We start from the raw sequence: 27,878 nt of genomic DNA on the forward strand, positions 1-27,878 counted from the left end.
AATACATTTATTTTTACATTTATTTAAACATTTGAAATTACAAAAAAAAAAAAAAAAATGGTATAGGTGTACCATGTGATCATATACAGGATATATAGTATGATATATATGATATATAGGATAGCCATTAAGAACATACTCGGGAATTACTGTCCCATACTTTATTTAAAGAATATATTTGCAAAATGATGTGATCATATACTAAAGTGTGTTTGAGGTTTTTTTTGTGAAAAACATATGCTGCACATTTTTTAATCATCAATTTTAAAGGATTTTTGTGATCTGCTTTATAACACACTCTAAATGCTGGGTTGTTGTAACCTATTTTTACTTCAAGTATGGATATTTGGTTATTTTTTTCTATTGAATTTAAATAACACTTTTTTTTTCCTTTGAAGCAGCTCTTAAAAAACCTTCGATATATAGTAAATTATTATTATTATTATTATACGTTTATTTAAAATTTTGCAATGACAAAATCTTTTTCTGAGTGTCTCATGTCATACAATAATATGATATAAGCCATTTAAAAATTCACGGAAGATACTGTCCCATACTTTATTTAAAGAATATAGTTGGAAAATTATGTGATCATATACTAAAGTGTGTTTGAAACATTATTGTATTGAATTTAAATTACTTTTTGTTTTCTTTAAAGCAGCTCTTTAAAAACCTTTGATATATAGCCATTTATTATTATTAATATTATTATTATTATTGTTATTTTACATTTCTTTAAACATTTGCAATGACAAAACCTTTCTATAAGTGTTTCATGTCATCATATAAAATAATATGATATGTAGTATAGCCATTAAATAAATTCTCAGTCACATAATCTATTAGAAGAAGATAAATTTGTAAAAATGTGGTCATATACTAAAGTGTGTTTGATACGTGTAGTGTAAAAGATTTAACAGTTGAGTAAATGCTTCAAATAATGTATGGGTTAGTATTTCCAGAGAGAAACATGCCAACGATGGGTTAAAACAACCCAGAATTTTTTGTGAAAAAATTATGCTGCACATTTATTAATCATCAATTTTGAAGGATTTTTAAGATCTGCTTTTTAACACACTCTAAAAATGCTTTATTTATTTATTTATTTATTTATTTATTTTGAAGCAGCTCTTCAAAAGCCTTTGGTTTACAGCCATATTTATTTATTCATTTTTACATTTATTTTAAGATTTGCATTGACAAAACTGTGTTATAGATGTTTTGTTTTATCGTAATACAATATATCCCCATTAAAACACTATCTGGCAATACTAACCCATACTTTATTTGAAGCATATATATTTGCAAACGTGTTTGATAAGATACTAAACTGTGTAGAGTTTGATACAATTATTGTAAAAGATTTAGTAAATGCTTCAAATAATGTATGGGTTAGTATTTTCAGAGAGAAACATGACAATGATGGGTTAAAACAACCCAAAATTTTTAGTGAAAAAGTATGCTGGACATTTTTTAATCATCAATTTTAAAGGATTTTTAAGATCTGCTTTATAACTCACTCTAAATGCTGCGTTGTTGTAACCTATTTTTGCTTCAAGTATGGACAAACCCAACATTGGGTTATTTTTTTTTTTTTTCAATTTAATTTGAATTACACTTTTTTCTTTGAAGCAGTTTTTAAAAAGCCTTTGATATATAGTCATTTATTATTATTAATATTATTATTATTATTATTGTTATTATTATTTAACATTTATTTAAACATTTGAAATGACAAAACAGTGGTATAGGTTTCTCATGTCATCATATTTAATAATATGATATATAGTATAGCCATTAAAAAATTGACGGGAAATACTGTCCCATACTTTATTTAAAGAATATATATTTGCAAAATTATGTGATCATATACTAAACTGTGTAGAGTTTGATACGTTTATTGTAAAATATTTAACAGTTGAGTAAATGCTTCAAATAATATATGGGTTAGTATTTCCAGAGAGAAACATGCCAACGATGGGTTAAAACAAGCATTTTTTGTGAAAAAGTTATGCTGCTTATTTTTATAATAATCAATTTTAAAGGATTTTTGAGATGTGCTTTATAACACACTCTAAAAGCCTTTGATTTATAGCCATTTATTTATTCTTATTTATTTATTTTTACATTTATTTTAAGATTTGCATTGACAAACAGTGGTAAAGGTGTCTTGTGTCATCATAATATATTATAATACAATATATAGCTGCTAAAAAAAACACATTCTCTGGCAAAACTTACCCATACTTTATTTGAAGGATATATATTTGCTAATTTTTTTGATAATAAACTGTGTAGAGTTTGATACGTTTTTTGTAAAAGATTAATTAAATATTCACTGTAAAACATGCTGGGTTTCCCACAATCGAATCGGGACAACATGAAGGAATTAATTTATTAGTTTTAACAAGTTTAAGTGGATTAAACATACATAAAACAGTTAAGTTGTTCCTAAAATCATTAAGAATTGTGTTCTCAGCTTGTTTTAAATAAGTAGTATCAAGAAAACATCATTTTTTTGAGTGTTGAAGTATTTGTAGACCTCTTTATTGTCATTGGTTTGATCAAATTTGTGTAAATAAATGCTTCAAGCTTATAAAAGTTGCTATTTATAATATTTCAAAGCATTTCTTTTTTCTAAATATAAAAGCATTATGTGATTGTCATTGGTTTACATTTGCAATGCAATACTAACATCAAACTATATTCAGATTTGTTTAAAATTTTCAAATGTTACCTTTTAATCCCTTAAACATGCACAGTGAAATGCATCAAAAATTACAGCTATATTTTAAGCATTGATACTCACAAAAATAAACTGCAAGTCACAATACTTAATGCATATATTAGATGCACGCTATTCACATCGCTTCCATGGAGTGTTTCAAATTTTCAAGTTATTATAATGCATTGAATATATTATGCAACTCTGGTCACTGGTTTATTTTTGTAATGAAAGGTTAAACTGCTGACATTAGTTAAAAAATTAAAGAGTTTTCTGTTCTATCAAGTGTTTAAATTTTTTTTTTTAAATGCCTTTTAAATCACTTTAACGTGCATGTGTGTAATTAAAGTGATGCATCTGAAATCACAACTGCATGAATTCATACAAAAATAAACAGAAACAGAGATTCAGTTATAAAGTTTACTTTTAAGTTAAAAGTTTTTTTTTTCCTATGGAGTATATCGAAGTTTCAAGTTACTATTTATAGTACTTGTACATGTAATTGTGTGTGTATACTACTTCATAAACAAAAAAGAAGAGAAAAACATCTTGTTTTCAGAAGAAAAATTAAGTGAGTTTTTCCTTACTGGTGAATCTACTGACAGTTTAAAGAAACATTTTAAAAGTTTAAAAATTTGTTTTCTGTTCTATCGAGTGTTCCAAAAATTCAAATGTCCAAATTCAAACACTTCAGAGCAATTTTCTGCTGCTGGTAATATTTTGCAGATATGTTAACATGTTTTTTTTTCTAATTCTTTTATTCCTTATACTTTTTTCCTTTTTTTTAACTCGTGTTTTAGGTTTAAATTTAAAACAAAAGGTTAAACTACTGACAGTTAGAATAAATCGGTTAAAAAGTTTAAAATTTGTTTCCTGTTCCATTTAGTGTTCCAAAAATTCAAAAGTTCACAAACAAAAGGTAAACTGCTGACAGTTGATCAGTTAAAAAATTCCATTGAGAATTTAAAAGTTCAAATTGAAACACTTTAAAGCATTTTTCTGCTGCTAATAATATTTTTCAGTTATGTTGTTAGCATGTTTTTTAATACAAATAGTTTTTTTGCTCTCTTTTTTTTTTTACGTGTGTTTCAGGTTTACTTTTAAAATGAAAGGTTAAACTACTGACAGTTAAAATAAATCAGTTAAAAAGATTAAAAATTGTTTTCTGTTTGTTCTATGGAGAGTTTCAAAAATTCTAAAGTTCACAAACAAAAGTTAAACTGCTGACAGTTAAAATAAATCAACTAAAATTTTAAAAATCATTTTCTGTTCCATCAACTGTTCCAACAATTCTAAAGTTCAAATTCAAACACTTCAAAGCATTTTTCGTCTTTAATTATCTTCTAATAAAGTCTTTTTTAACGCGTTTCAGAAATATAAGCATAAACTGGCTGATATTTCAGTATTTGAAATGAAAGGTTAAACTACTGACAGTTAAAATAAATCGATTATAAAGGCTCAAATTAGTTTCCTGTTCCATCTAGTGTTCCAAAGATGCAAAATGTCACTTCAAAACATTTTTTTTTTTGCTAATATAACTTGTCACTTATTATGTTCTTAGCATGTTTTTATGACACTATTTCCTCATTTATTTATTTATTTATTCATTTATTTTGCAAGGTGATTGTCACTGGTTTATATTTAAAATGCAAGGTTTAACTACGGACAGTTAAAAAGGTCAGTTAAAAAATCTGTTAAAATTTTCAAAATCATTTTCTTTCATCGAGTGTTCCAAAAATTCAAAAGTTCAAATTCAAATACTTCAAAGCATTTTTCTTCTGCTATTATAATTTGGCCCTTACAATGTTCTTCAGAATTATTCAGGAATTATATTTCAGGAATATAAGCATAACCTGGCTAATATTTCTGTATATGCACTTCCATGTTTGTCACTGTTTGAAATGAAAGGTTAAACTGCTCACAGTTAAAATAAATCACTTCAAAAGTTCCACCGAGTGTTCCAAAAATTCAAAAGTTCAAATTCAAACACTTCAAATCATTTTAATTCCGTAAAATGTTTTAATGACACTAATTCCTCATTTATTTTTATTTAATTTGTTTGCATGTGTGTGTTTCAGGAGTACAAGCGTAAGCTGGCGCGGGTGTCGCAGGTACGGAAGGAGCTTCGATCTCGCCTCAACGGGCTGCCAGATCTGTCCCGGCTCCCAAACGTCACAGGTGGACACATGCGTCTGCCCTCGTCCGGTGATCTGTACAGCCCGTCTGATTGAGCAGGACTCTTGATCATCTTCACACTAACACTCTTTAATCTCATCCGGCCACTAAAATATTAGTGGATGCGTCCGATATGCAGTCCGTGGCTGCTCGAGTGTTGCTGAGATAAAAACACCTCAGTTTGTCGTCCCTCAAATATCGCTCAAATGCATTGGGATCAGTGCAGACATTTAAGTGATTTGTTTGCTTTTAAAGCTTTGTTTTGGAAGCTTCCAGACAGCATACATTAAAATAAACATGCCATATTTAAATGCACACTGCAAAAGATGCATTTCTTAGAGTTTTTCTAGTCTAAATATCTAAATATTCTTACATCAAGAAGCTTTTTCTTTCAAAGCAAAACCTATTTTGTTGTTTTAAGACATACTATAACAAAATAAAGTGAGTTTTTCCATTAAAACAAGCTAAATAATCATTTTTTAAACATTTATTTACCTGCTTTTTGCTTTTACAAAAACTACAACAAAAACAAAACAATGCAATGCAATACAATAACAATGCATATAAAACACAATACCTAAAAATACTACCTTATGACAGAACACAGAGGGACAAATGCACAGACAAGCAAAGTATAATTTGGCTGATCAAGTAATGCATAAAAAAAGTAATTATAAAGTAACATTGTTCTTATATTGACAAAAACAAAGCATTTTTCTGTCATAATAGTTTGGACACATTATTAAAAACATTATAGATTATGAATAGTACATATCAATTCCACTCGATCTTTATTAAATATGTTATTGACAGAGATCACTAGCTTAGTTTGCAAGCTAAATAATCTTATGTCAAAAGGAAAAGCAAGATTATTTTGCTTATCACATTGACAGAGACAGGGAAACTCACTTAATTTTGATGTATTATTTCTGAAAACAGGACAATATTCTCTACTTGTCTAGTAAATGCATCTTGATTTAATATTTTTTTTTAGATATTTTGGCTAGAAACAAGACACAAAATCTGAAAAGCGTGTTTTACAGTGTACAAAAAACATTTTCTTCGTGTTCTTCTGTTTGTTTCTAGTCCAAAACAGACAAATATTCTTAAATCAAGATGCATTTTCTTAATAAATATAGATTATTGTCTTGTTTTTAGAAATAATATGCCAATGTTAAGTGAGTTTTTCCTAAAACAAGCAAATTAATATCATGTGAGAGGGAAAAACAAGATTATTTTGCTTACCCCATTGACAGAGACAGGGAAACTCACTTAATTTTGATGTATTATTTCTGAAAACAGGACAATATTCTCTACTTGTCTAGTAAATGCATCTTGATTTAATATTTTTTTAGATATTTTGGCTAGAAACAAGACACAAAATCTGAAAAGCGTGTTTTGCAGTGTACAAAAAACATTTTCTTCGAGTTCTTCTGTTTGTTTCTAGTCCAAAACAGACAAATATTCTTAAATCAAGATGCATTTTCTCAATAAATATAGATTATTGTCTTGTTTTTAGAAATAATATGCCAATGTTAAGTGAGTTTTTCCTAAAACAAGCTAAATAATATAATGTGAGAGGGAAAAACAAGATTATTTTGTCTACCCTATTGGCAGAGACAGGCAAAATCCCTTTATTTTGACGTATTATTTCTGAAAACGAGACAATATGTTTTGCTTGTCTAGAAAAGGATTCTTGATTTAAGAATTTTTAGACTAGAAACATGACAAAACAAGTAAAATAAGTATTTTTTTTTGCAGTGCAATTAAAAAAAATATCTTACTTACAGTTTTTGTGTTCGTTTCTGGTCCAAATATCTAACATATTCTTAAAACAAGCAGCATTTTTTAATAAGTATAATATATAGTTATGTTTTCAAAAATAATATGTCAAAATTAAGTGAGTTTTCCTTAAAACAAGCAAAATAATCTGCATGTGAGGTAAGTAAAATATATGAATTGAAACTGAAAACAGGATTATTTTGCTTCCCCCATTGGCAGATTATTTAGCTTGTTGTAAGGAAAACTCACTTAATTTTGACTCATTATTTCTGAAAACAAAACCACATTTTTATCTTGTCTATAAAATGTTTCTTGGTTTCAGAATCTTTAGATATTTGGACTAGAAATACGCTGACAAGCATCTTTTGCAGCCCACCTGTGATACTACATTACACTGAGGTTTGGTTGGATAATACCCATCTGTAGCTTCTCTTGATGGTAGATCTCCACATATGTGATGTTGTTTTTGTATTTTTTGCAGTGATTATCAGTTTCACCGCAGTATCCTATAAAAGCAGCTGCAGCATTTTAGTGCGGCGACCATAACGAGTTCATAAAGAGATGTCGGTCACTTTACAATAAAGGTACATTAGTTAGTGTATTTACTGACATGAAGAAACTATGAATAATATATTTAATAAAAGTATTTATTAATTTTGATAACATTTAATGAAAATACGCTGCTTTTCTTAATTAAAAATGTCTTGTTTCTAGTTAAAATATATAAAAACTCTTACATCAAGAAGCACTTTCTAGACAAGTATAAAATATTGTGTTTTCAGAAAAAAAAAACAAGTGATAATTGAGTTTTTCCTTAAAACACACAGAATAATAAACACATTAAAATCTTTTTATTATTAAATGTGTGTGTGTGCATGTGTATATATATATATATATATATATATATATATATATATATATATATATATATATATATATTATATGTATATATGTTTTAAATCTGAGTCTATTTTGCTTGTTGTAATAAGAAATATTTAATATTAGTTTTAAACTAAAAACAATATTATTTTTCTTGTTTTTAAGGAAATTAACCTATTAAATTTGACGTATTATTTCTTAAAACACGATGATAGTTTTTGCTTGTCCACAAAATGCTTCTTGATTTAAGAATTTTTAGTTATTTGGACTAGAAACGACAAAAATAGTGCACAGTGGCTCAGTATCTCTGTGCATTATTTAATGTTAATTATTAAGCACACATTTGGATTTTAATGCATTAGGTAATGTTGATTTGTGGTTATTAAATGCTGTAAGTAATGCTGTAATATTGATCATTCTTAGTTCATGTTAGTAAATATACTAGCTAACATTAATGAACCTTTATTGTAAAGTGTGACTGAACTGTATTGTCCTTTCTGGGTTTTTACTTTCCAAAATGCTGAGTTTACCTCAAAATATTCAGATTTTAATCTCTTTAGGTTTATGATCAAAAAACTAGATGCCTCAAAACATTCATCAAACAGGTTTTGTCTTGTTTTTAGTTCAAATATCTAAACTTTCTGAAATCAACAAGCATTTTCCAGACAAGCAGAAATAATTGTGTTTAAAATAATATTAATATTTAAATGAGTTTTCCTCTTAAAATAAAACACATACAAATAATAGCAAAATAATTTAAAATATATTTTTCTTACCCCACTGACATATTATTATTATTAAATTGTTATAATTATTAAAATACATTAAATATACATTATTATTATTATTATGCATTTTTGATTAAAATAAGCAAAAAAAACTAATCAGATTTTGATAAATGTTTTAACAATAAATATTTAAAAAGTATTGTGTAATATGTTTAATATTGTCACAGTCTCCAGCGATCTAGCCCATGCAGATTTCTGGAGAACTACAAATCTATTAGCAAAAGAACTACAAGATCCAGTCATGCACCACTCATACACCTGGCCTAGATCCCCAAGTTTGAATCTTGTAGTCCATTTAATGGCAGATTTGTAGTTCTGTGCAATTATCTGTGTTTAACAGCGATCTGCACAGGCTGGTGATCGTGACAAATATACATTATAATGATTTAATAATAATCTGCCAGTGGGGGTAAGCATAATAAAGTTTTTTAGATCATTTAGCTTGTTTTAAGGACAAACTTATTTTTTCTGACATCTTTATTGTCTAGCAAAAGTTTCTTGATTTACGCTTTATTTTTAGATATTTGCACAATAGATACAAGACAAAACCTCACGATAAGAAAACCTATTTTTCCTCAGTCTTCATCTCGTCCTCTTGGTCTGTAGACGATGCTTTAAGGTGACTCTGGGTTTGCAGCGTTTGTGTTTTTGTGCGTTTTACTGTGATGAAAAGAAAATACTTGTTACGACCGTTTTCTTTGTAGGATCTAAAGAGACGCTCTTTGCCTGTGAAACCACACCTTTTAACTTATTTAGTTGCAATGCAAGTGTACATTTTAACATCAGCCTTTGTAAATATAATGTGTCTGAGCCAAATAAAGAGCTGAAGGCAAAGAATGAAAACAAATCCACTTATTTTCTTATATTAATATCAGAGGTCAATCGTGCATGTGGCTGTTATAAACTGTTTATTTTCTTAGTATTTGAGTCAGAGAGTAAATGTTTTCGATTTTATATACATAGAAAGCCAAATAAATGCTTAAGTTAAGTGTTGAAACGTGTTTCAAACAACTTTTGTGAAAATAAAATGTCAAAATATGGGTGAAATAATCTGTCGTCATTCTGCAAAACAGATATATATATATATATATGTGAAACTACATAAATATTCTGACCTGTTTATTAAGTGTTCATCTCAGATTGGTTTGATGATTAAAACGTCCTGCTGATAAATGGGTTAAACTTAGTGGTTTGAAGACGAAATTAGAATCTTAAAATAAATAATGAAAAACATTTAAGGGCCAATCACATGGCAGCAACTCAATGCTTTTAGGCATGTAGACATGGTCAAGACGATCTGCTGCAGTTCAAACTGAGCATCAGAATGGGGGAGAAAGGGGATTTAGGTGACTTTGAATGTGGCATGGTTGTTGGTGCCAGATGGGCTGCTCTGAGTATTTCAGAAACTGCTGATCTACTGGGATTTTCACGCACAACCATCTCTAGAGTTTACAGAGAATGGTCCAACAATGAGGAAATATCCAGAGAGCGGCAGTTCTGTGGGCGCAAATGCCTTGTTGATGTCAGAGGAGAATGGCCAGACTGGTTCCAGCTGATAGAAAGGCAACAGTAACTCAAATGAGCACTCGTTACAACCGAGCTCTGCAGAAGAGCATCTCTGAACGCACAACATGGCCAACCTTGAGGCGGATGGGCTACAGCAGCAGAAGAGCACACCGGGTGCCGCTCCTGTCAGCTAAGAACAGGAAACTGAGGCTACAATTCACACAGACTCACCAAAACTGGACAATAGAAGATTGGAGAAACGTTGCTGCTCTGATGAGTCTCCATTTCTGCTGACACATTCAGATGCTCGGCTCACAATTTGGCGTCAACAACATGAAAGCATGGATCCATCCTGCCTTGTATCAGCGGTTCAGGCTGGTGGTGGTGGTGTAATGGTGTGGGGGAGATTTTCTTGGCACACACAAATCTGCCGACAAATCTGCAGCAACTGTGTGATGCTATCATGTCAATATGGAGCAAAATCTCTGAGGAACCCGGTACTAGTATACCTAATAAAGTGGCCGGTGAGTATTTTTTTCTCATATTTTTTTTTATTGTGCGTCTTTTGTAAATCTGTAAAAAATAAATAATAAAAGTGTTAAAATTTTATAAGAATGTATGGTTGATATATCTAGAGGCCAATTTGCACAGTACATTAAGATTGAACTAATCATTGTTTAAATGTCATAATTATAAAATAGAAATTAAAAATTATAATTTTAATAGTCTTTATTATTCAGTGTTTTTGTATAAATTCTGTATAAATATATAATTTTACATGTCAAAATTATGAATCAGAATTTTGGCTTCTGATAAAAGGTCAGTGGTTAGCACTGTCCCCTCACAGCAAGAAGGCCGCTGGTTCGAGTCCCGGTTGGGTCAGTTGACATTTCTGTGTGGAGTTTGCATGTTCTCCCTGTGTTGGCGTGGGTTTCCTCCGGGGGCTCCGGTTTCCCCCACAGTCCAAACACATGCGCTATAGAGGAATTGATGAACTAAATCGGCTGTAGTGTATAAGTGTGTGAATGAATGTGAGTGTGTATGGGTGTTTCTTAGTACTGGGTTGTGGCTGGAAGGGTATCTGCTGTGTTAAACATATGCTGGAGTAGTTGGCGGTTCACTCTGCTATGGCGACCCCTGATAAATAAGGGACTAAGCTGAAGGAAAACGAATGAATGAATGAAAAGGTCACAATTATAACTCAAAATGTTGTGATAAAATAGAAAAAAATATTTCTATTATATTTTTTAATTGTTTACAATTTTCCAAAAGTCCTTTTTTTGTCACGTAAGAAAAACTTACAATGCCAGAATTTTAGAAGTCATTAAAAATAAAAATTGTACAAGTAAAAATGATGACTTTACATGTCAGGATGAAATTAAAAGACAAAAATATGACAGTTCTGACTCGAAAAGTTGAAATAGTGAAATGTTAAATCATAATTATAATATAAAACTTAATTATTGAATTAAAAATTTTACATTAATACTTAAAAAAATGACATAAAAAGCCTATATTCAGACACCGGTCACAATTATGTGATACAAATGTCTTATTCAGTCTTTCCAACCCATGCCAACATGGCGAGAACATGCAAACTCCACACAGAAATGCCAACTGATCCAGCCAGGGCTCAAACCGTCTTGTCGTGAGGCGACAATGCCACGGTCTTAATCATAGTTAGGATATTTTAAATCTCATAATTGTAACTTAACATTCATTTTCCTTTTTCCTTCAGCTTTATTTATCAGGGGTCGCCACAGTGGAATGAACCGCCAACTATTCCAGCATATGTTTTATACAGCGAATGCCCTTCCAGCTGCAACCCAATACTAGGAAAACATAGCATATTTAATAATGTAAACATTGTTATATTGCCTACTTTATATATCAGAATTATGATATTTAAATGTCATAATGTTTTTACAGTCAAAAACTGTTTAGTGAAAAGCTGTAATTATAATATAAAACACCATAATTATTGGATAACAAGTTTAAATAAAGTCTTTCAAAGATATTCAGACGTGAAATGATGAGATAAAAACTACTAAATTCTAACCCAGTGTTACACTTTACGTGATTTTTTCGTATTTATCATTGTAGTAGTCATATTCATAAGTACATCATATTGCTGCTATTCTTATTACCTTGTATAATTTTTTGCACATCTTTTTTTTTGCACGTTTTTTCTTTTTCTTCTTTTTCCTTAATATTAAATTTTTTGTTTATCTATACTTGCACTATCTCTGGAGCGGACCTGACCTATATTTCACTGCTGGTCATACTTTGTATAACTATGTATGTGACAAATAAAACTTGACTTGACTTGACTTAAAAAGACTATATCATAATTAGGAAGTTTTAATATTTGCGCTGGGTTGCAGCTGGAAGGGCATCCGGTGTGTAAAACATGCTGGAATAGTTGGTGGTTCATTCTGCTGTGACAACCCCTGATGAATTAAAGGACTAAGCTGAAGGAAAATGAGTGAATGAGCATTTTTTTTATTTTTATGTTTATATTTTTTATTGTGAAAAAACAAAAACTATATCAGTAAGAATTGTTACATATCATTATTTTGGTTGTGTTTTTTTTTTTTTTTTACAAAAGAGAATAAAAAAAATTATATTTATATATATATATATATATATATATATATATATATATATATATATATATATATATATATATATATATATATRTGTGTGTGTGTGTGTGTGTGTGTGTGTGTGTGTGTGTGTGTGTGTGTGTGTAAAGAGAAATATTATTAATAATGATAATAATAAAAGAGAAAAAGAAAAATGGAAACAAGAGTAATAAGTGTACAGAAAATTACAACCAAATATCACAATCAAATGTTCAGATACATTGTCAATGTTGAATGTGAATATTTACAAATAAACAGTATAAAAAAGTATTAGATAAAACAAACAGATTAAATTACTATGAAATAAATTAAAAAGGGAAGGAGAGTGCCTCTATTAAATGGAAGGTAATACCTTAAGAATGTTAAAGTAAGTTATAAAACATTGCCACTTTTTAAAGAAATTAGTTTTCCCAGAGCATCTAACCTTTTCCAACTTAAGAAAATGCATGCATCTACAAGCCATTGGGATGTAGTTGGAGGCTAATTTGATTTCCAGTGAAGTAGAATACGACGCCTGGCTATTAGGGAGGTAAAGGCCAAAACATCAAGTTGTTTAGAATTGAATTGGGACCAAATCTTTGGAACCCCAAAAATGGCAACATCAGGGGATGGGTCTACATTTACCTGCAACACCTTGGACATAATTGTAAAATAATTAATCCGATAATTCTGTAACAGAGGGCACATAAAGAACATATAACTCAAATTACACCTTGGTGCATCACATCTGTCATCGATATTTTGAAAACTTTCAGAGAGCCTGCTTTTTGAGAAATGGACTCTATGAAAGACTTTAAATTGTACCAGACTAAGCTGAGCACAAATTGTAGACGTATTCTCTGCAGCGCACCAAGCCACCATTCTTCCTCAAAACATATCCGCAATTCATTTTCCCAAGATTTTTTAATTCTACCATCGTCCAAACTTAAAATGCACCCATAGATTTGAGAAATTTGTGATTTGTGTTGCGGGTTTAACTCCTCCCATACCTGTAGCTTAGGCAAAGGGCAGCCTGAGAATAGGTAGCTTTCTTAATTACCCTAACCTGCCTAGTTCACCTTATTAACCTAGTTAAATCTTTAAATGTCACTTTAAACTGTACAGAAGTGTCTTAAAAAATATCAAGTAAAATACTATTTACTGTCATCATGACAAAGATAAAATAAATCCGTTATTAGAAACTCTATATATATATATATATGTGTGTGTGTGTGTGTGTGTGTGTGTGTGTGTGTGTGTGTATTAGATAAATCTACAATAAATAAATAGGATTTAAAAATATAATAAGAATAAAAAGTTTTTATTCATGTAAGTTTGAAGTTTTTTTTTCTAAAATTTTTTAGAGAATATAGTTAGTACAGACGCCCATTTCCACGTTCATTCAGGTACACCCGTGGTTTATCAATAATAAAGTTAAACATCAATACAATCCGTGTGAAAATTAAAAAGTCCGACTTGAATTGTGTCATTATACCATCTTTATTTTCGTCAGGTCTTTTTGCGACCTGTTTTTTTTTTTTTTTTTTGAGAACACAATGTAGTCTACAGCACTGCAGTGATTAAATTAGTTAAACTTAAACCTAATCAGCTTATTGAATGTGTCGGAGCTCTTCGAGGACGTGTTAATTGATCGCTTTCTTGCATTTCTTTTTCAGTCTGGATCTGCAAACAGCTGAAGGTTTGCACACGGTTCACAGTCACAAGGCTCCAGATAAATCCGCTTTTTTCACTGAGCACCAAATATTACACTGATGCATGCTTTATATCACACAATAATGAGAATATGACATGCATTATAGCCTACTCTTATGATGCATTTACTATATTTAAAATAAAAATAACGCAGTTTTAACATTCACCACAGGAGATTCACGTTGAGTAAGTTTTTTATGCGGAGACATTTGGAAATGCGCCGTCATTTAATGGATATAGAAGGTGGTGTTTTGTCCTCCAGGTTGTCTCCTGATGGGATGATCTTAAAGGTGATTTTGGGAAGTAAAGCGTGTCATGGTTTGATCAGAAGTGTTTGCACACGGTTCTCAGTCACAAGGCTTCAAATAACAGCGCTTTTGCACTGAGCCTTTAATATAGGCACTGGACCTGCGGGGACGCGCTCAGCATCGCTAATGCCCTTGTGTTAACCGTTTTAAAATCGCTATAGTGTGTTTTTAAAAGTTTACATATAATTAAATACCATCACAAGTGACATCATGTTCACGAAAAAACCTGAAAAGATCCATTTGGTGTCGGAAAACAGTGCAAAGATGTACACCATCATGTCAGAAAGGTAAACAGACTGTTTCTTTATTCCATGCTAATTGTGATTTAGTAGTAATTCAGCACTATGTTGTTGATTGAACTGTTGTTAGATTTAGAGTGTTTTATTCATTGAAAGTACAATGAAAATTATGTTTTTTAACTCTTAATGTGTGGGGGTCTTAGTGTGCAAACTTTGCACTGCGCCCTAAACGTCAACATCTGACTGCCTGCTAATTCATTTGACCGCTGTTTGCTAACACAACTTTAGCTAAACAATACACAACCGCAGGTTTAAAAACACAGACTCATTGATTGTTATGTTCATTAACGATATCATTCATTAGCCATGTAGTCTCAATGAATGAAACAATGACATTTTCATCTGAAACACGAATAATACAAAGGTAATAGTTTACAAAACCCATTAAACTTTAAGAGATGCCCACTAATGAGGGCACTGCACTCCATCAGTTGTGAGTGAATGAGTGATGATGGAGGTGGAGGAGAAAATGACAAAATACAGGGAACATTTAGGCTATTTATTTATTAATACAAACCAAATATATGTTTTATTATCAGTTTATTATAGCTTTAGAAACTGACGTCTATGAGGTTTACAAATGACAATCATGGATTAAAAGTCAGGTGACGCGCCAGCTATTAGCTGTAAAAACACCACAAATCCTCAACAATCAACCACACTTTTGAAACAAGCTGCAAAAACCACAACCTGTGTGTGTGTGTGTGTGTGTGTGTGTGTGTGTGTGTGTGTGTGTGTGTGTGCGTGTGTGTGTGTGTGTGTGTGTGTGTTTAAAGCAATTTTAAAAAGAAGCCCAAAGTTGACTTGAATCAATGAGTCAACTATGAATCGATTCGCGAGTCGCTTTGATTCATATGAATCGCTCTTTTCTAACCGAATCATTTAAGAAAAGAAATGCTTATGTCGTTGCCTGTTATGTGATGTTTTGATTATTTTAAATGCTTTAATTTTTACATACTTCAGCATTGTTATTTTTTATACTTTGAAAGTCAAAATTAAAGTCAAGTTAATATTTTTAATAATAGTGTAGTAGCCAGTTTCCACTGTAAATCTAGGTAAAATTATGCTTTTAAAAGAGATGTTTGTGCGATTATTATGAAATTTATCATTTAAAATGTGACAATTAGGTCCTGTGATATACAAAGTGGTAATTTTGAAACTGAGAAAGGTAAAACAATTGTTAAACCTAATTTTTATGTAAGATTTTTGACATTTTTGGCACAATTTTCCAGTTAGTAAAGTTTTGAAGTTTGTTTCAGGGTCACAATTCTAATCCTAAATTCATTGCAATATAAAAAGTTGAAATGATGATGAATTTAAAAGTCAAAATTGTGACACAAAGTTCAGATATGAGATGAAAAGCTGAAATCAGGACACAGTAAGTTATAAATATAATATACAACAGAATTACTGCATAAAAATTTAAATAAAAAAATGCCAATAATCAGACATGGGTCAAAAAAGGAAAAAAACGACAGTCGGAGGTTTTACAACTAAGCAGGCCTGTGTCATCATTTAAACTTTCAATGATAGAATTTTGACATTATTTCATAGTTATTGCTTTGTCATGATTATCCAATATCAGAATTTTGATCTCATATGTAATAATTTAGATTTTCCAATTTATAATTATGAAACTAAGTTTTTAAAATCTACATATTAGTAACATATTTAAAAATCTGAATTTTCATCTCTCATTATGCCTGATGTTTTAATTTTTTCCTCAAACAAATCTATTCAAATTCACTGTCTAAATAGGCTACTCCGTTTTTAAACAACAATGTATTACTGCGTACTCACATTATGCTATCCGAACCGTGCCCAGCACCTTCAGCAGACCTCCTCATTCCTGCAGCACGAGGGCTTTATGATTGTTTATGAGCGCCAAAAGTGGCAGATCTGTTCGGCGAAATATCTGACTGCGTGTCACTGCATATCAAACGACTAGAGAAATCTCCACTGTGCTGAGCGAGAGCGCTTCTCACTGAACATCGATGCAGCATCGATGACGTAAGCGTGCCCAGGCCCGATTGTAATGTGAGTGCGGGCCGTCGGGGGAGACGGGAGGGGGGACAAGCATACTTTGGCCCGGTTCGAGGCGACTGTACATAGTGTGAGTGCGGCCTTAGTGTGGGGCGGCACGGTGGCTCAGTGGTTAGCACAGTCGCCACACAGTAAGAAGGTCGCTGGTTCGAGTCCTGGCTGGACCAGTTGGCATTTCTTTGTGGAGTTTGTTGGCGTGGGTTTCCTCCAGGTGCTCCAGCTTCCCCCACAGTCCAAACACATGTGCAATAGGGGTGAATGTGAGAGTGTATGGGTGTTTCCCAGTGCTGGGTTGCGGCTGGAAGGGCATCCGCTGTGTAACATATGCTGGAATTGCTACCCCTGATAAATAAGAGACTAAGCTGAAGGAAAATGAAAGAATGAACGTATTAGTGTGGAAACGGCTTAAAGTCCGCATGAACCAGAAGCCGTAACCATTTTTTTTCATATTGTAATGCAGTCGCTAGAGAAACAGAATATTAAATGAGAAAACAGTGGGCGTGGCTGATTTTTTTTACTGCGAGCTGATTGGATGTCATTCAGAAAGATGGGGAAAAGGGTTTGGGGAGAGTTATTACAGCCTAACAGACTCCTCCTGTTCACTATTTCGGTTTGTTGTCAATACTGACAGCTGAAGGGGCGTGGTTAGCACAATTAGCCATGCCCAATACCACAGACAGACCTAATCTGACAATTTAACTAAAAACAAACAGGAAGTGCATTTTCAACTTTAGGACAAACAGTTTTCCTAATGACATGCACAGGTAAATTGTTCAGCACAAAACTCGTAATGCAAACTAACATAATCAGTATGGTCAGGGCTCAACAATAAGGACTGCCCAAAGGCCCGGGGCCAGCGTGAGAGATGTTTGGGACAGTAAAGAGAATCGTAACTGGCCTGATCAGGCCTGGGCTGCCTTGTCACAAAATTTTTTATTTGCCTGTGACTATTTGTCAATTGCGTGCAAATACAATCTTAGAATCAAGAAACAATTTGTGCTTTTAAGTCTTTAAATGCTTCCTTTTCTGTGAAGTCGTAAACACCATATTGGTATATGGTATAAACATACCTTTTGGTTCCTTTTATCTGATTGGTTGTTGTGAGCATGTTATTTTTTTCCACAACCTGGTAAAAACCAGTACAGTGAAGAGACGGCGACATGACAGCAACATCAAATTATGAGGCTAAAAGGAAACGTCTGTTTCTAACGTTGTGGAAACAGGTATTTACATGGGCACAACCAGCCTGATCTCACGAGGAAACGTAAGTATTTTACGTTTTGTCAGTTTAGTGGCTAATTCGTACAAGTTCAGTCGTACGAAAATGTGCGATTTTAAAAAGGAGGCGTGGCACCAAACCCCTAAACCCAACCGTCACTCGGGGATGAGCAAATCGTACTAAATAGTACAAATTAGATCGTACGAATTCATACGAATACGCCACTAAATCAAAAAGTTACGAAATACCGTGAGATTGCGTTGGCACAACACGATGACAAAAACGAAACGAAGTTATGTTTTGCATAGTTTTTTTAACGTTTTTTAAGTCTGCCACCTTTTGTTTTGCAATAAAATACCTGCACATTTTCCATACTGCTAATTATTTTAACATTTTAAAAATATTTTAATTCTAGATTCACAGACATTATTTTTGACACATTATTTAAAATATGTGGCTATTATTTATTTAATTATTTTGGTTGGGCCAGTGAAAATTTTGGCAGGGCAAGTAAAAATCTGAAACGCTGGTCCAGTCGAGCCAGTGGAAATTGTCCTTAGCGTTGAACCCTCATGGTTCGTTTGTATTTCATCTGTACTTTAAGACTCACTTCTGCAAGAGAAGAGCTGTTGGTTTTCTGATATTAATATCTGTATTTCTGCATCTTCAGCATGCCTTCAGTTGATATGAAGGATGGTAAACACTGCCATGATAATAACCGTGCTCTGGAGGACCGAGAGCGGGAGAAGAAGATCGCCAAGAAGCGTCTGTACATCGTTTCTGCTGTGTGTCTGGTCTTTATGGTGGGAGAGATTTTAGGTTTGTGACCCTCAATGCTTTTTTTACTTTTTTGAGGGTGAATAACTTATTCTAGGCTCATTCTGATTATGACTGCTATATACATTTCTGGAGAGAGCTAAATATTTCACAGGCGGTACTTTTTTTTTTTTTTTTTGTAGTTTTTGTTTTCGCAAACTGTGTACTCTTTTTTCTGATCTCAAATTTCTCTCATGAGTGCCATACACACCTGCAGTTCTCATGTAAATCCACCAGAGGCAGATGTAGAATGACGGATTTACTGACTGACCAACTAAACCCAACCGATAGTGTAAAGCAATCCAGAAAAACAAAAGGCCTCGCTTGATTTTTACCACGTCTTCCGATCTTACCGCATTCTCATCCTGTTATTTACTTGTTTATTTTATTTTTTGGCTTCTGTTTTTGTCTTGCCTGCTTTCTGGAACCGTTTTTCACCGGACTCGAATCCCGTCATCGTGGTCAACACCTTGCTGCATCTCAAGTTTGCCAACATTCATGGCGAGCCACTGGACAACCCGGTAACAGCAGGAAAGCCGTCCACACGTAGGTAAGCGGTCAGCTGGTAGCGCGAAAAGGAACAGCATCATACTGCCCCATAGCGTTTGTTTTAAAAAGGAAATACAGCCATACGTACTTCTGGAAAATCTCCTCTACGTTTTTAGAATGAGCCTGTGTAGGAATAACCTATGGATGTAAGTTCAGCATGCAAAATCACTAATCGGAATGTACAGTTGAATGCAAAATTATCCTGTGAAATCTGTATTATTTTTCCGATGTTTAACACAACATGTTTCTCAGTGTTTTCTATAATATTTTTTCTTCTTGAGAAAGTCTTATTTCGTTTGTTGGGAATGGGAATAAAAGTAGTATTAAGTTTTTTTTGAATGATTTTTAGGGTAATATTATTAGTCCCCTCGGTTACGCCCCATTCTCAAGGGGCGTCAGCGTCAACGCTTCCCATTCACTTTCAATGGGTGTATCAGGCGTTGCCTAACTGCATTGTGGATCTGTCGGCGCCGCTTCAGAGGAGTTGCTCGCTGCAGAAGTTGGGACTAGCTCAACTTTTCAAGCGCCGATGGAAGCGTCAGCCAATCAGATTGCTGTATGCAAATTCACCAGCTCAGATATTAGCCTATTGCTGACTGAATTTCATTGGCTGACGCTTCTATGACGATCGCTTCAGCCCCAACTTCAAACACGCCTTCAGTCAAGCGTTGACGCTGAAGCCCCGTGTGAATGTGGCGTTAGTCTTTGATTGTATACAGAACAAACCACTGTTGTCCAATAACTTGCCTAATTAACCTAGTTAAGCCTTTAAATGTCACTTTAAGCTGAATACTATTATCTTGCAAAATAACTAGTAAAATTTCATGTACTGTCATCTTGGCAAAGATAAAATAAATTAGGTAAAAATATATACACTGTAAAAAATATTCATAAATTAGCAAATTTCTGTTTTTGGATTCATGTTTTTATTTCCCCCCATTTATTTCTGCTGTTCAATTGCTTTATGGGACCTTGCTCTCTCTTACAACAACTTTTAACTTTAAAAATTTGGAAAAATTGACTTTCATAACCATTTTTAATAGTTTACAGTGCTATATTGACTAAGTTGGTGTCATATATATATATATATATATATATATATATATACGCTACAAAAACCTGGTAATAAACTGCCAGTAAATGTTCGGTTATTTTACAGATATATTTCTCTAGATATAATTTGTCATTCATTCATTGATTTTCTTGCGGCTTAGGCCCTAATTTATTAGGGGTCGCCACAGTGGAATGAACCGCCAACATATGTTTTACGCAGCAGATGCTCTTCCAGTCTCAACCCACCACTGGGAAATATCCATCCTCTCTCACATTCACACACTCATACACTACGGCCAATTTAGTTGTGGGCTCATTCTGAAAACGTAGCCCTATATACATTTCTGGAGATCTTAAATTATGTAGCCGGAGGCAGGTATGGCTGCATTTCATCTTTAAAACGAACACAACATGGTGGTATGACGTCATTCCTTTTCTTGCTTACCAGCTGACCGCTTACCTCCATGTGGATGACTCTTCCCGCTGTTACCAGTTTGTCCAGTAGCTTGCTATGTACCTCGGTGGATTTGAGATGAAGAGAGGAGATGACCACGACAACAGGGTTCGAGTCCAGTGAAGAATGGTTTCAGAAAGCGGGTAAGACAAAAACAGAAGCCAAACAATGAAATAAGCAAGTAAATAACAGGGTAAGAATGTGGTAAAATCTGAAAATGTGGTAAAAATCAGACGAGGACTTTTCTTTTTCTGGATTGCTTTTGAAAACACTATCGGTTGGGTTTAGGGAAAGGGGTGATCGGGTCAATCTGTGCTTTTGAAACATTATTGATTGGGTTTAGGGAAGGAGAAGAGTCAGTCAGTCAGTCAGTCAACAGCAGCCTCTAGTGGATTTATATGAGAACAGCAGGCGCGAATGCCACTCGCAAGAGAAATTTGAGATCTGAAAAAAGCACACACAGCGCCCTCTGGTGGATTCGCAAACACAAAAACTGCAAAAAAAAACATAGCTCCTGGGACGTATTTGGCGCTCTCCAGAAATGTATATAGAGATACGTTCTCAGAATGAGCCTGGGTTGCCATTATATTATGTCAAACTACTAAAATGTCAGTAAAAGTCACTTTGTTAATCTGTAGAGTTGAATTTTCATCATCAAAAGTTGACAGAGCAGAGATCGACATCCCATAATGCAATTCACAACCATAAAGAAATGGAAAACACCTATCTGAATGCGTGTCGTGCCACCCTCCTCTCATCTCTGTGTGTGTTTGTGTGTGTTCAGGAGGGTATTTTGCTGGCAGTCTGGCAGTGATGACGGACGCAGCTCATCTTCTAGTGGATCTCACCAGCTTCATCATCAGTCTGTGTTCGCTCTGGCTTTCCTCCAGACCTGCCACTCGTACTCTTAATTACGGCTGGCATCGAGCAGGTAAATCACTGTACTACATCACAGCAAAACTCTTGCATAGTAAAATCAACACTCATCGGTAACACTTTAGTTTAGGTCACAATACAAGCAATTAACTACTGGCTTATTACCTGCCATTATTAAGATATGAACTGTTCATTAGTAGTTATGGTTAAGTGAGAAGCATAGACTAGATTTCATCTCAAAGTTATGACTTAAAAACATTTCTACGTGGCAGAATTCAGCGTCAATTGTATATTTAACTTAACATGCTTATAAGGATAAGGATCAAACAGAGCGCTGGATTAAACGGGTTTTACCTCCAATTGATTATAACAAAGGCTTCTTTAGGGTCAGCTTTTCTCTGTGTTCTGCATCCATTCATACGTGTGCTGGATAAATCATCAGTATTTACTTGTGGATGATAAAGTATAGCCTGGTAAATTCCATCAGGATGTATTTATTTTACAGAAATACTTCCTTCTCATAAAGCACTGGAGGATGTTTTGTTGCACAGGTCAAATGTTATATATATGTTTCAGTCAGGTGTACGTGATGCTTGGTGAACTAACTCACACCACTGCTGGAAAATCTGAATATCTAAGTGTAACTGATTGTTTATTATGATTATTGAGGATTATTTTGCAATAATGATATTGCTTTGTGTAATAGTTATTCAGTTCTTCATGTTTTGACTCAAATAATGCACTTACAGTTTTATAGCTGATAAAAGAATATATATAAAATGTTTATAATAATGAATTAAAAGATGAATATAAAAAACAATAAATAAAAATAAATGTTTATAAACATTTTTTTAAAAATACATTTTAAAAAAATATTTATAAAAGCACTTATATAAATACATACATAAAAAATAAAAATAAAAATAATAAAAATAAATTAATAAAACATTAAATAAAAAATATTTATAAAACATATTTATTTATTAATTTTATAAAATAAATATTTTTTAAAAATTATAAAAATACTTTTAAAAATGAAAAAAGTAAAAATATTTTAAAAAATACATTTAAAAAATAAATAGTTATAAAAAATAGTTATAAAAACGCATTTAACAATAATAAAATTATATTTATAAAACAATAAATAAAAAAAATATTTAAAAAATACATTTGAAAATAAATAGTTATAAAGATATTTATAAAAAAATATTTATAAAAGTGCATAAATATTTGTTTAGAAAAAATATAAAAAAATACTTACAAAACAATAAATACAAATATTTTTCATATATTTGTATTACAGAAAAATATTTATAAAAATGTATTTAAAAATAATCAAAATATTTATAAAACAATAAATTAAAAAATGATAAAAATATTTATAAAAATACATTTGAATATAAATATTTATAAAAATATATATATAAAAATGCAGAAATAAAAAAATAATAATCCAAATAAATTTTTAAAACAATAAATACAAATAAATTATTATAAAAATATTTATAAAAATAAATTTCAAAATGAAAAAGAAAAGTAAAGTAAAGTAAAGTAAATCTATCTGAAAAATAAAAGATTTATCAATGGTTAATTTTGTGTAATTTATTTTTTAGAGCTCTGGCATCAATTATTTATAATAATTAAAATTAGTTAATTTTAGGTCATTTTATTCTTGCGGTAGCTGGTGAAATAATCCTGGTTTTAAATGACAAAAATAAAACAAATGCAAAAAAGAAGAAGAATATAATTGGTTTATTTTGTGTCGTTTATTTCAGAAATCCTGGGTGCTCTCCTGTCCATCTTCACCATCTGGCTGGTGACCGGAGTGCTGGTGTATCTGGCTGTGGAGAGAATCATCAATGATAACTTCACTATTGAGGGCACAGTCATGCTCATCACCTCCGGCTGCGCTGTTCTGGCCAACATCATGTGAGACAAAACCCTCTCTGAGCACTATTTAAAGCCCCCGTCTATAATAACTAACTGTATTAGGCTTTTTGGCATTTCAGTGAAGTCAATTGTATTGCTGTGAATGTGGTTCTCAGCTGGTTTGACCGTGGGACACACAGTTTTTGATGCGTTAAATTTTATTACTATCATTTGTTTTGTTAAATGTGAAAATTTAACATTTAATTCACAAAACCATTTGCTGTTTTGTAATACATTTAAAGACTTTATGCATGTTTTGAAAGAATAACGATACTGAAAAAAACAGTAAAAAATTATTTATGTATATATATATATATATATATATATATATATATATTTATATATTATATATATATATGAGCAATATCACACGAGTAGTAGTGCGATATGGCTGTATATCGGCACTGGTGGGAGTGCCTTAGTGCCCCCACCAGTGCCGATATACAGCCATATCGCACTGCTATGGGTGTGATATTGCATTTATACAACAGTTTGACGGCATAATTGTGTATATAAAAACAAAATCAAGCATGGAGAGTCTCAAAAACCCTTTTGTATGAGGATCTACTTTCTTCCGCGTTGGATTCAAATCATAAGCTGACAGGTAAACAGCTGAGCAAGCATCTTTTAAACTTCAGATCTGTAGTGTCTGCTTTCTGCTGGCTGTATGTGGGCGGAGTAATACACAAAGGGTAAAGAGGCTGTACGGGTGCTGATATTACTTAAATATATCACGGCTATCAGCCAATCAGATTCAAGAACCATATATATATATATATGCACACATGTATGTAGGTGTGTGTATCTATATAAAGATGACACAATGGCTCGATGGTTAGCACTCTCGCCTCACAGCAAAAAGGCTGCTGTTTTGAGTCCCGGGTGGGTCAGTTGGCGTTTCTGTGTGGAGTTTGCATGTTCTCCCCGTGTTGGCGTAGTTTTCCTCCGGGTGCTCCGGTTTCCCCCACAGTCTAAATACATGCTGAACACATCGATGAACTAAATTGACCGTAGTGTGTGAGAGTAAATGGGTGTGTATGGGTGCGTACCACATATGCTGGATAAGTTGCCGGTTCATTCCGCTGTGGCGACCCTTAACAAATATATCTATCTATATATATATATATATATATATATATATATATATATATATATATATATATATATATATATATATATATTGTTTATTTTTGTTTATTATATTGAACTGTCCCTTTAAAGTCCACATGAGCTAGAAGCTGTGACCGCTTTTTTTTACATTGTGACGCAGTTCCTCGAGAAACGTAATATTAAATGAGAAAGTAGTGGGTGTGGCTTATTTTTTTCTACCATGAGCTGATTAGATGTGTTCAAGTGGGCGTTTCATTCAGAAAGATGGGGAAAGATGGGGTGAAAGAAAAGGTTTTGAGGAGAGTTATTACAGCCTAACTGACTCCTCCTCACCTCCTCCGTTTCTGTTTGTTGTCAAAACTGACAGCCTGGAGGGGCGTGGTTAAATATGTTGGCCCCGCCCAATACCTCAGACAGACCTAATCTGATAAATGAACTCAAAACAAACAGATTTTCAGGGCAAACTATTTTTCTTTCTTAACGACCTGCACAGATGAATTATTCACCACTAGCAATGTGAGCTAACACAATCAATATGGACAGTTTTGATTTCATGTGGACTCTAAATGTGCTGTTTCTCTGTGCAGAATGGCTCTGACTCTGCATCAGTCTGGTCATGGACACAGTCACGGTGGTCTGAGCGCTGGACACGGACACAGCCATGATCACGGGAAAGAAAACGGACACAGCCATTCAGACGGCAGCCATCATGATGTGGAGGAGCAAAGGCCTGGGAAAACTCAAGCCAATGCTAGTGTCCGGGCGGCGTTCGTGCATGTGATTGGAGATCTGCTGCAGAGCATCAGTGTGCTCGTCAGCGCGCTCATCATCTTTTTTAAGGTAATTCAAGAGTTCACATTTAGCTCACGATTTATACATAGCTTGTTTGGCGTGCTGTCCCGGGAGAGAGCCCTGAGCTCAAGGGATCCTCGGGCCCAGGGCTCCCCTCTTTTGCAGGGGAGATTGAGCTCAGGTCGATCTCCAAACTTCCCCGCTGCTGAGGCCAAGGTTTAGAGCAGGGGTTCCCAAACTTTTCAGCCCGCGACCCCCAAAATAACAATGCCAGTGACTCACGACCCAAAATATCCTCTGAGGTGGTTATAAATACAGAAACCTTGCATGCAATGACGCAGACACACCAATTAAATTTGTGTCAGTGCTTTAAATGTGCCAGAAAGTATAACCTGATGTTATAAAATCAAAATGCATCTGACGCTATTGCTGCCTTTAATATAATGTAATTACCCCAGGGGTCGCAGTTCAATAGAACTAGTAACTATAAGCTACTATAGTAACTATATAGTATATAGTAACTATAAACGACTATTCTTATTTTCAGTATAGTTATGAATAAAATATGTTAATTCTTATGGTTTAATAAAAATAAATAAATTTTTGGAAATCACCAGGCGACCCCCTTTCATTGCCCCGCGACCCTTCGGGGGGTCCCGACCCCCACTTTGAGAACCACTGGTTTAGAGTAAGACATTAGAAAAAAGATTTAGGCCTATTTTATCTATAATATAGAGCACATTTCGATAGTGGGAGGAACCCGGGGGAAACCCACGCAGACACGGGGAGAACATGCAAACTCCACACAGAAATACCAGACGGCCCAGCGAGGACCTGACATGATTGGTATTCTTGCTGAGAGGCAACAGTGCTAGTCACTGGGCCACCGTGCCGCCTATCTGGATAAAGGTGGAAGAAGGGAAGAAGGAGGGGGGTTTCTTCCAGACGAAGATAGTTGTAGAAAGGAAATGAGGGTATATATGAAGAGTTTCGTTGCAAAGCGAGATTTATCCATTTTGAGAATTGTTGGTTATTTGACATTATTATTTAAGACATCAACTGTCAAGTTCATTCACAATTTTTATACATGAAACTATTACTTGAGCTCAGTGAAGGCCATGAACACAATATTTTCATATACAGGATATTTTTTTGTTTAACTTTATGTCTATAAATAGTTCATAAATAGGTCAAAAAGCATGTCAAAATGCAACATATTATTTAATTAACATTGTCAGACATCTTAAAGTGGTTAAAAAAACTATACATTATAAATAGATGGAATAATACAAAGATTGATTAATAATAATAAGATTCTGAGTTAAATTTGGCCAGAATGTACACAACATAACATAACTTTTTATTTTTTATTTTTTTGCAAAACACTATATATCCACCTTAAGAAAAGCGAGTGAATCAATGTTTTGTTTGATAAGTAAGATTAAGTTAGTTAGATAAACGACTTGTAGCTTGTTACAGAAAGAGTGAAGGGCAGCTCCTTCACACCGCTGCTGAAAACCAAACCTGTATGATCAGAGCGGGCGGAGTCACAGTTCTCTGCTGCACATAGAGTCCGCGATACAAGCTCGTCTCGCCCTGTCATATTTAATGAATTATTTTACTGTAATAATAATAATAATAATAATAATAATAATAGCTTATTTATTGGTTGTTGTGAAAAAGCAAAACTGTTTATTTTTCTCCAGAACAACCTGTGCCCTTTATGTTCCCTTATAGTAAATTAACAACAACAAGAATTAACGTGAGGTTTTAGGGTATAAATAATAGATGCAACCGCATAAATAAATCTTCAGATAGGCCACTCAGCTACATGTAAGAAATTATTAAAAAAATAAACTTACAAAGGACACTTAGAAATGTCCCCTTGCAGACAGGTATTTTGTGATGGGGAGGAGCGCAGGAAAAAAGGCACTCCCTGGCCTCCTCTTGACATCAGCGGAGACTCGTTTCCTGCTGCATTTGTGTATTGTTAACAGACGCAGGAGTATTATATTCTGGTCCACTTTTGTAGCGTTTTTATACATTTTTTGTGAAGTTGAAGGCTTCATCTTCTTCAACTTTGCTTTGCTAAATCAATGAGCAAACTCGGAGCACTTCACTGGCGGGGACTCTCTTCACAGGAGATGTTGAGCTTGCACTGCATCCTGAACATTCTATAACTGTTATATCGCACTTTGTAAAGAAAACGGTCTGGCGGATATTGCGTTTTGTGAAAAA

At 33.2% G+C, this 27,878-nt stretch overlaps 1 protein-coding gene across 2 annotated transcripts in view; it reads left to right on the forward strand.

Moving 5' to 3' along the window:
• Nucleotides 1-27,878, forward strand: part of slc30a8 (solute carrier family 30 member 8) — a 48,599-nt gene that overhangs the window by 15,243 nt on the left and 5,478 nt on the right. The window contains exons 7-11 of one of the 2 annotated variants that reach the window (XM_068215337.2): nt 4,804-4,954; nt 18,731-18,880; nt 21,718-21,864; nt 23,585-23,738; nt 25,436-25,688. In XM_068215337.2, the coding sequence (XP_068071438.1) occupies nt 4,804-4,954; nt 18,731-18,880; nt 21,718-21,864; nt 23,585-23,738; nt 25,436-25,688 (855 nt within the window). Of the gene's footprint in view, nt 1-4,803; nt 4,955-14,584; nt 14,788-18,730; nt 18,881-21,717; nt 21,865-23,584; nt 23,739-25,435; nt 25,689-27,878 lie in introns of those variants that run through there. The other variant, XM_073931940.1, reaches the window with a different exon arrangement.

This window comes from Danio rerio, chromosome 19 (assembly GCF_049306965.1).
Source record: "Danio rerio strain Tuebingen ecotype United States chromosome 19, GRCz12tu, whole genome shotgun sequence".
NCBI classification, from domain to species: domain Eukaryota; kingdom Metazoa; phylum Chordata; class Actinopteri; order Cypriniformes; family Danionidae; genus Danio; species Danio rerio.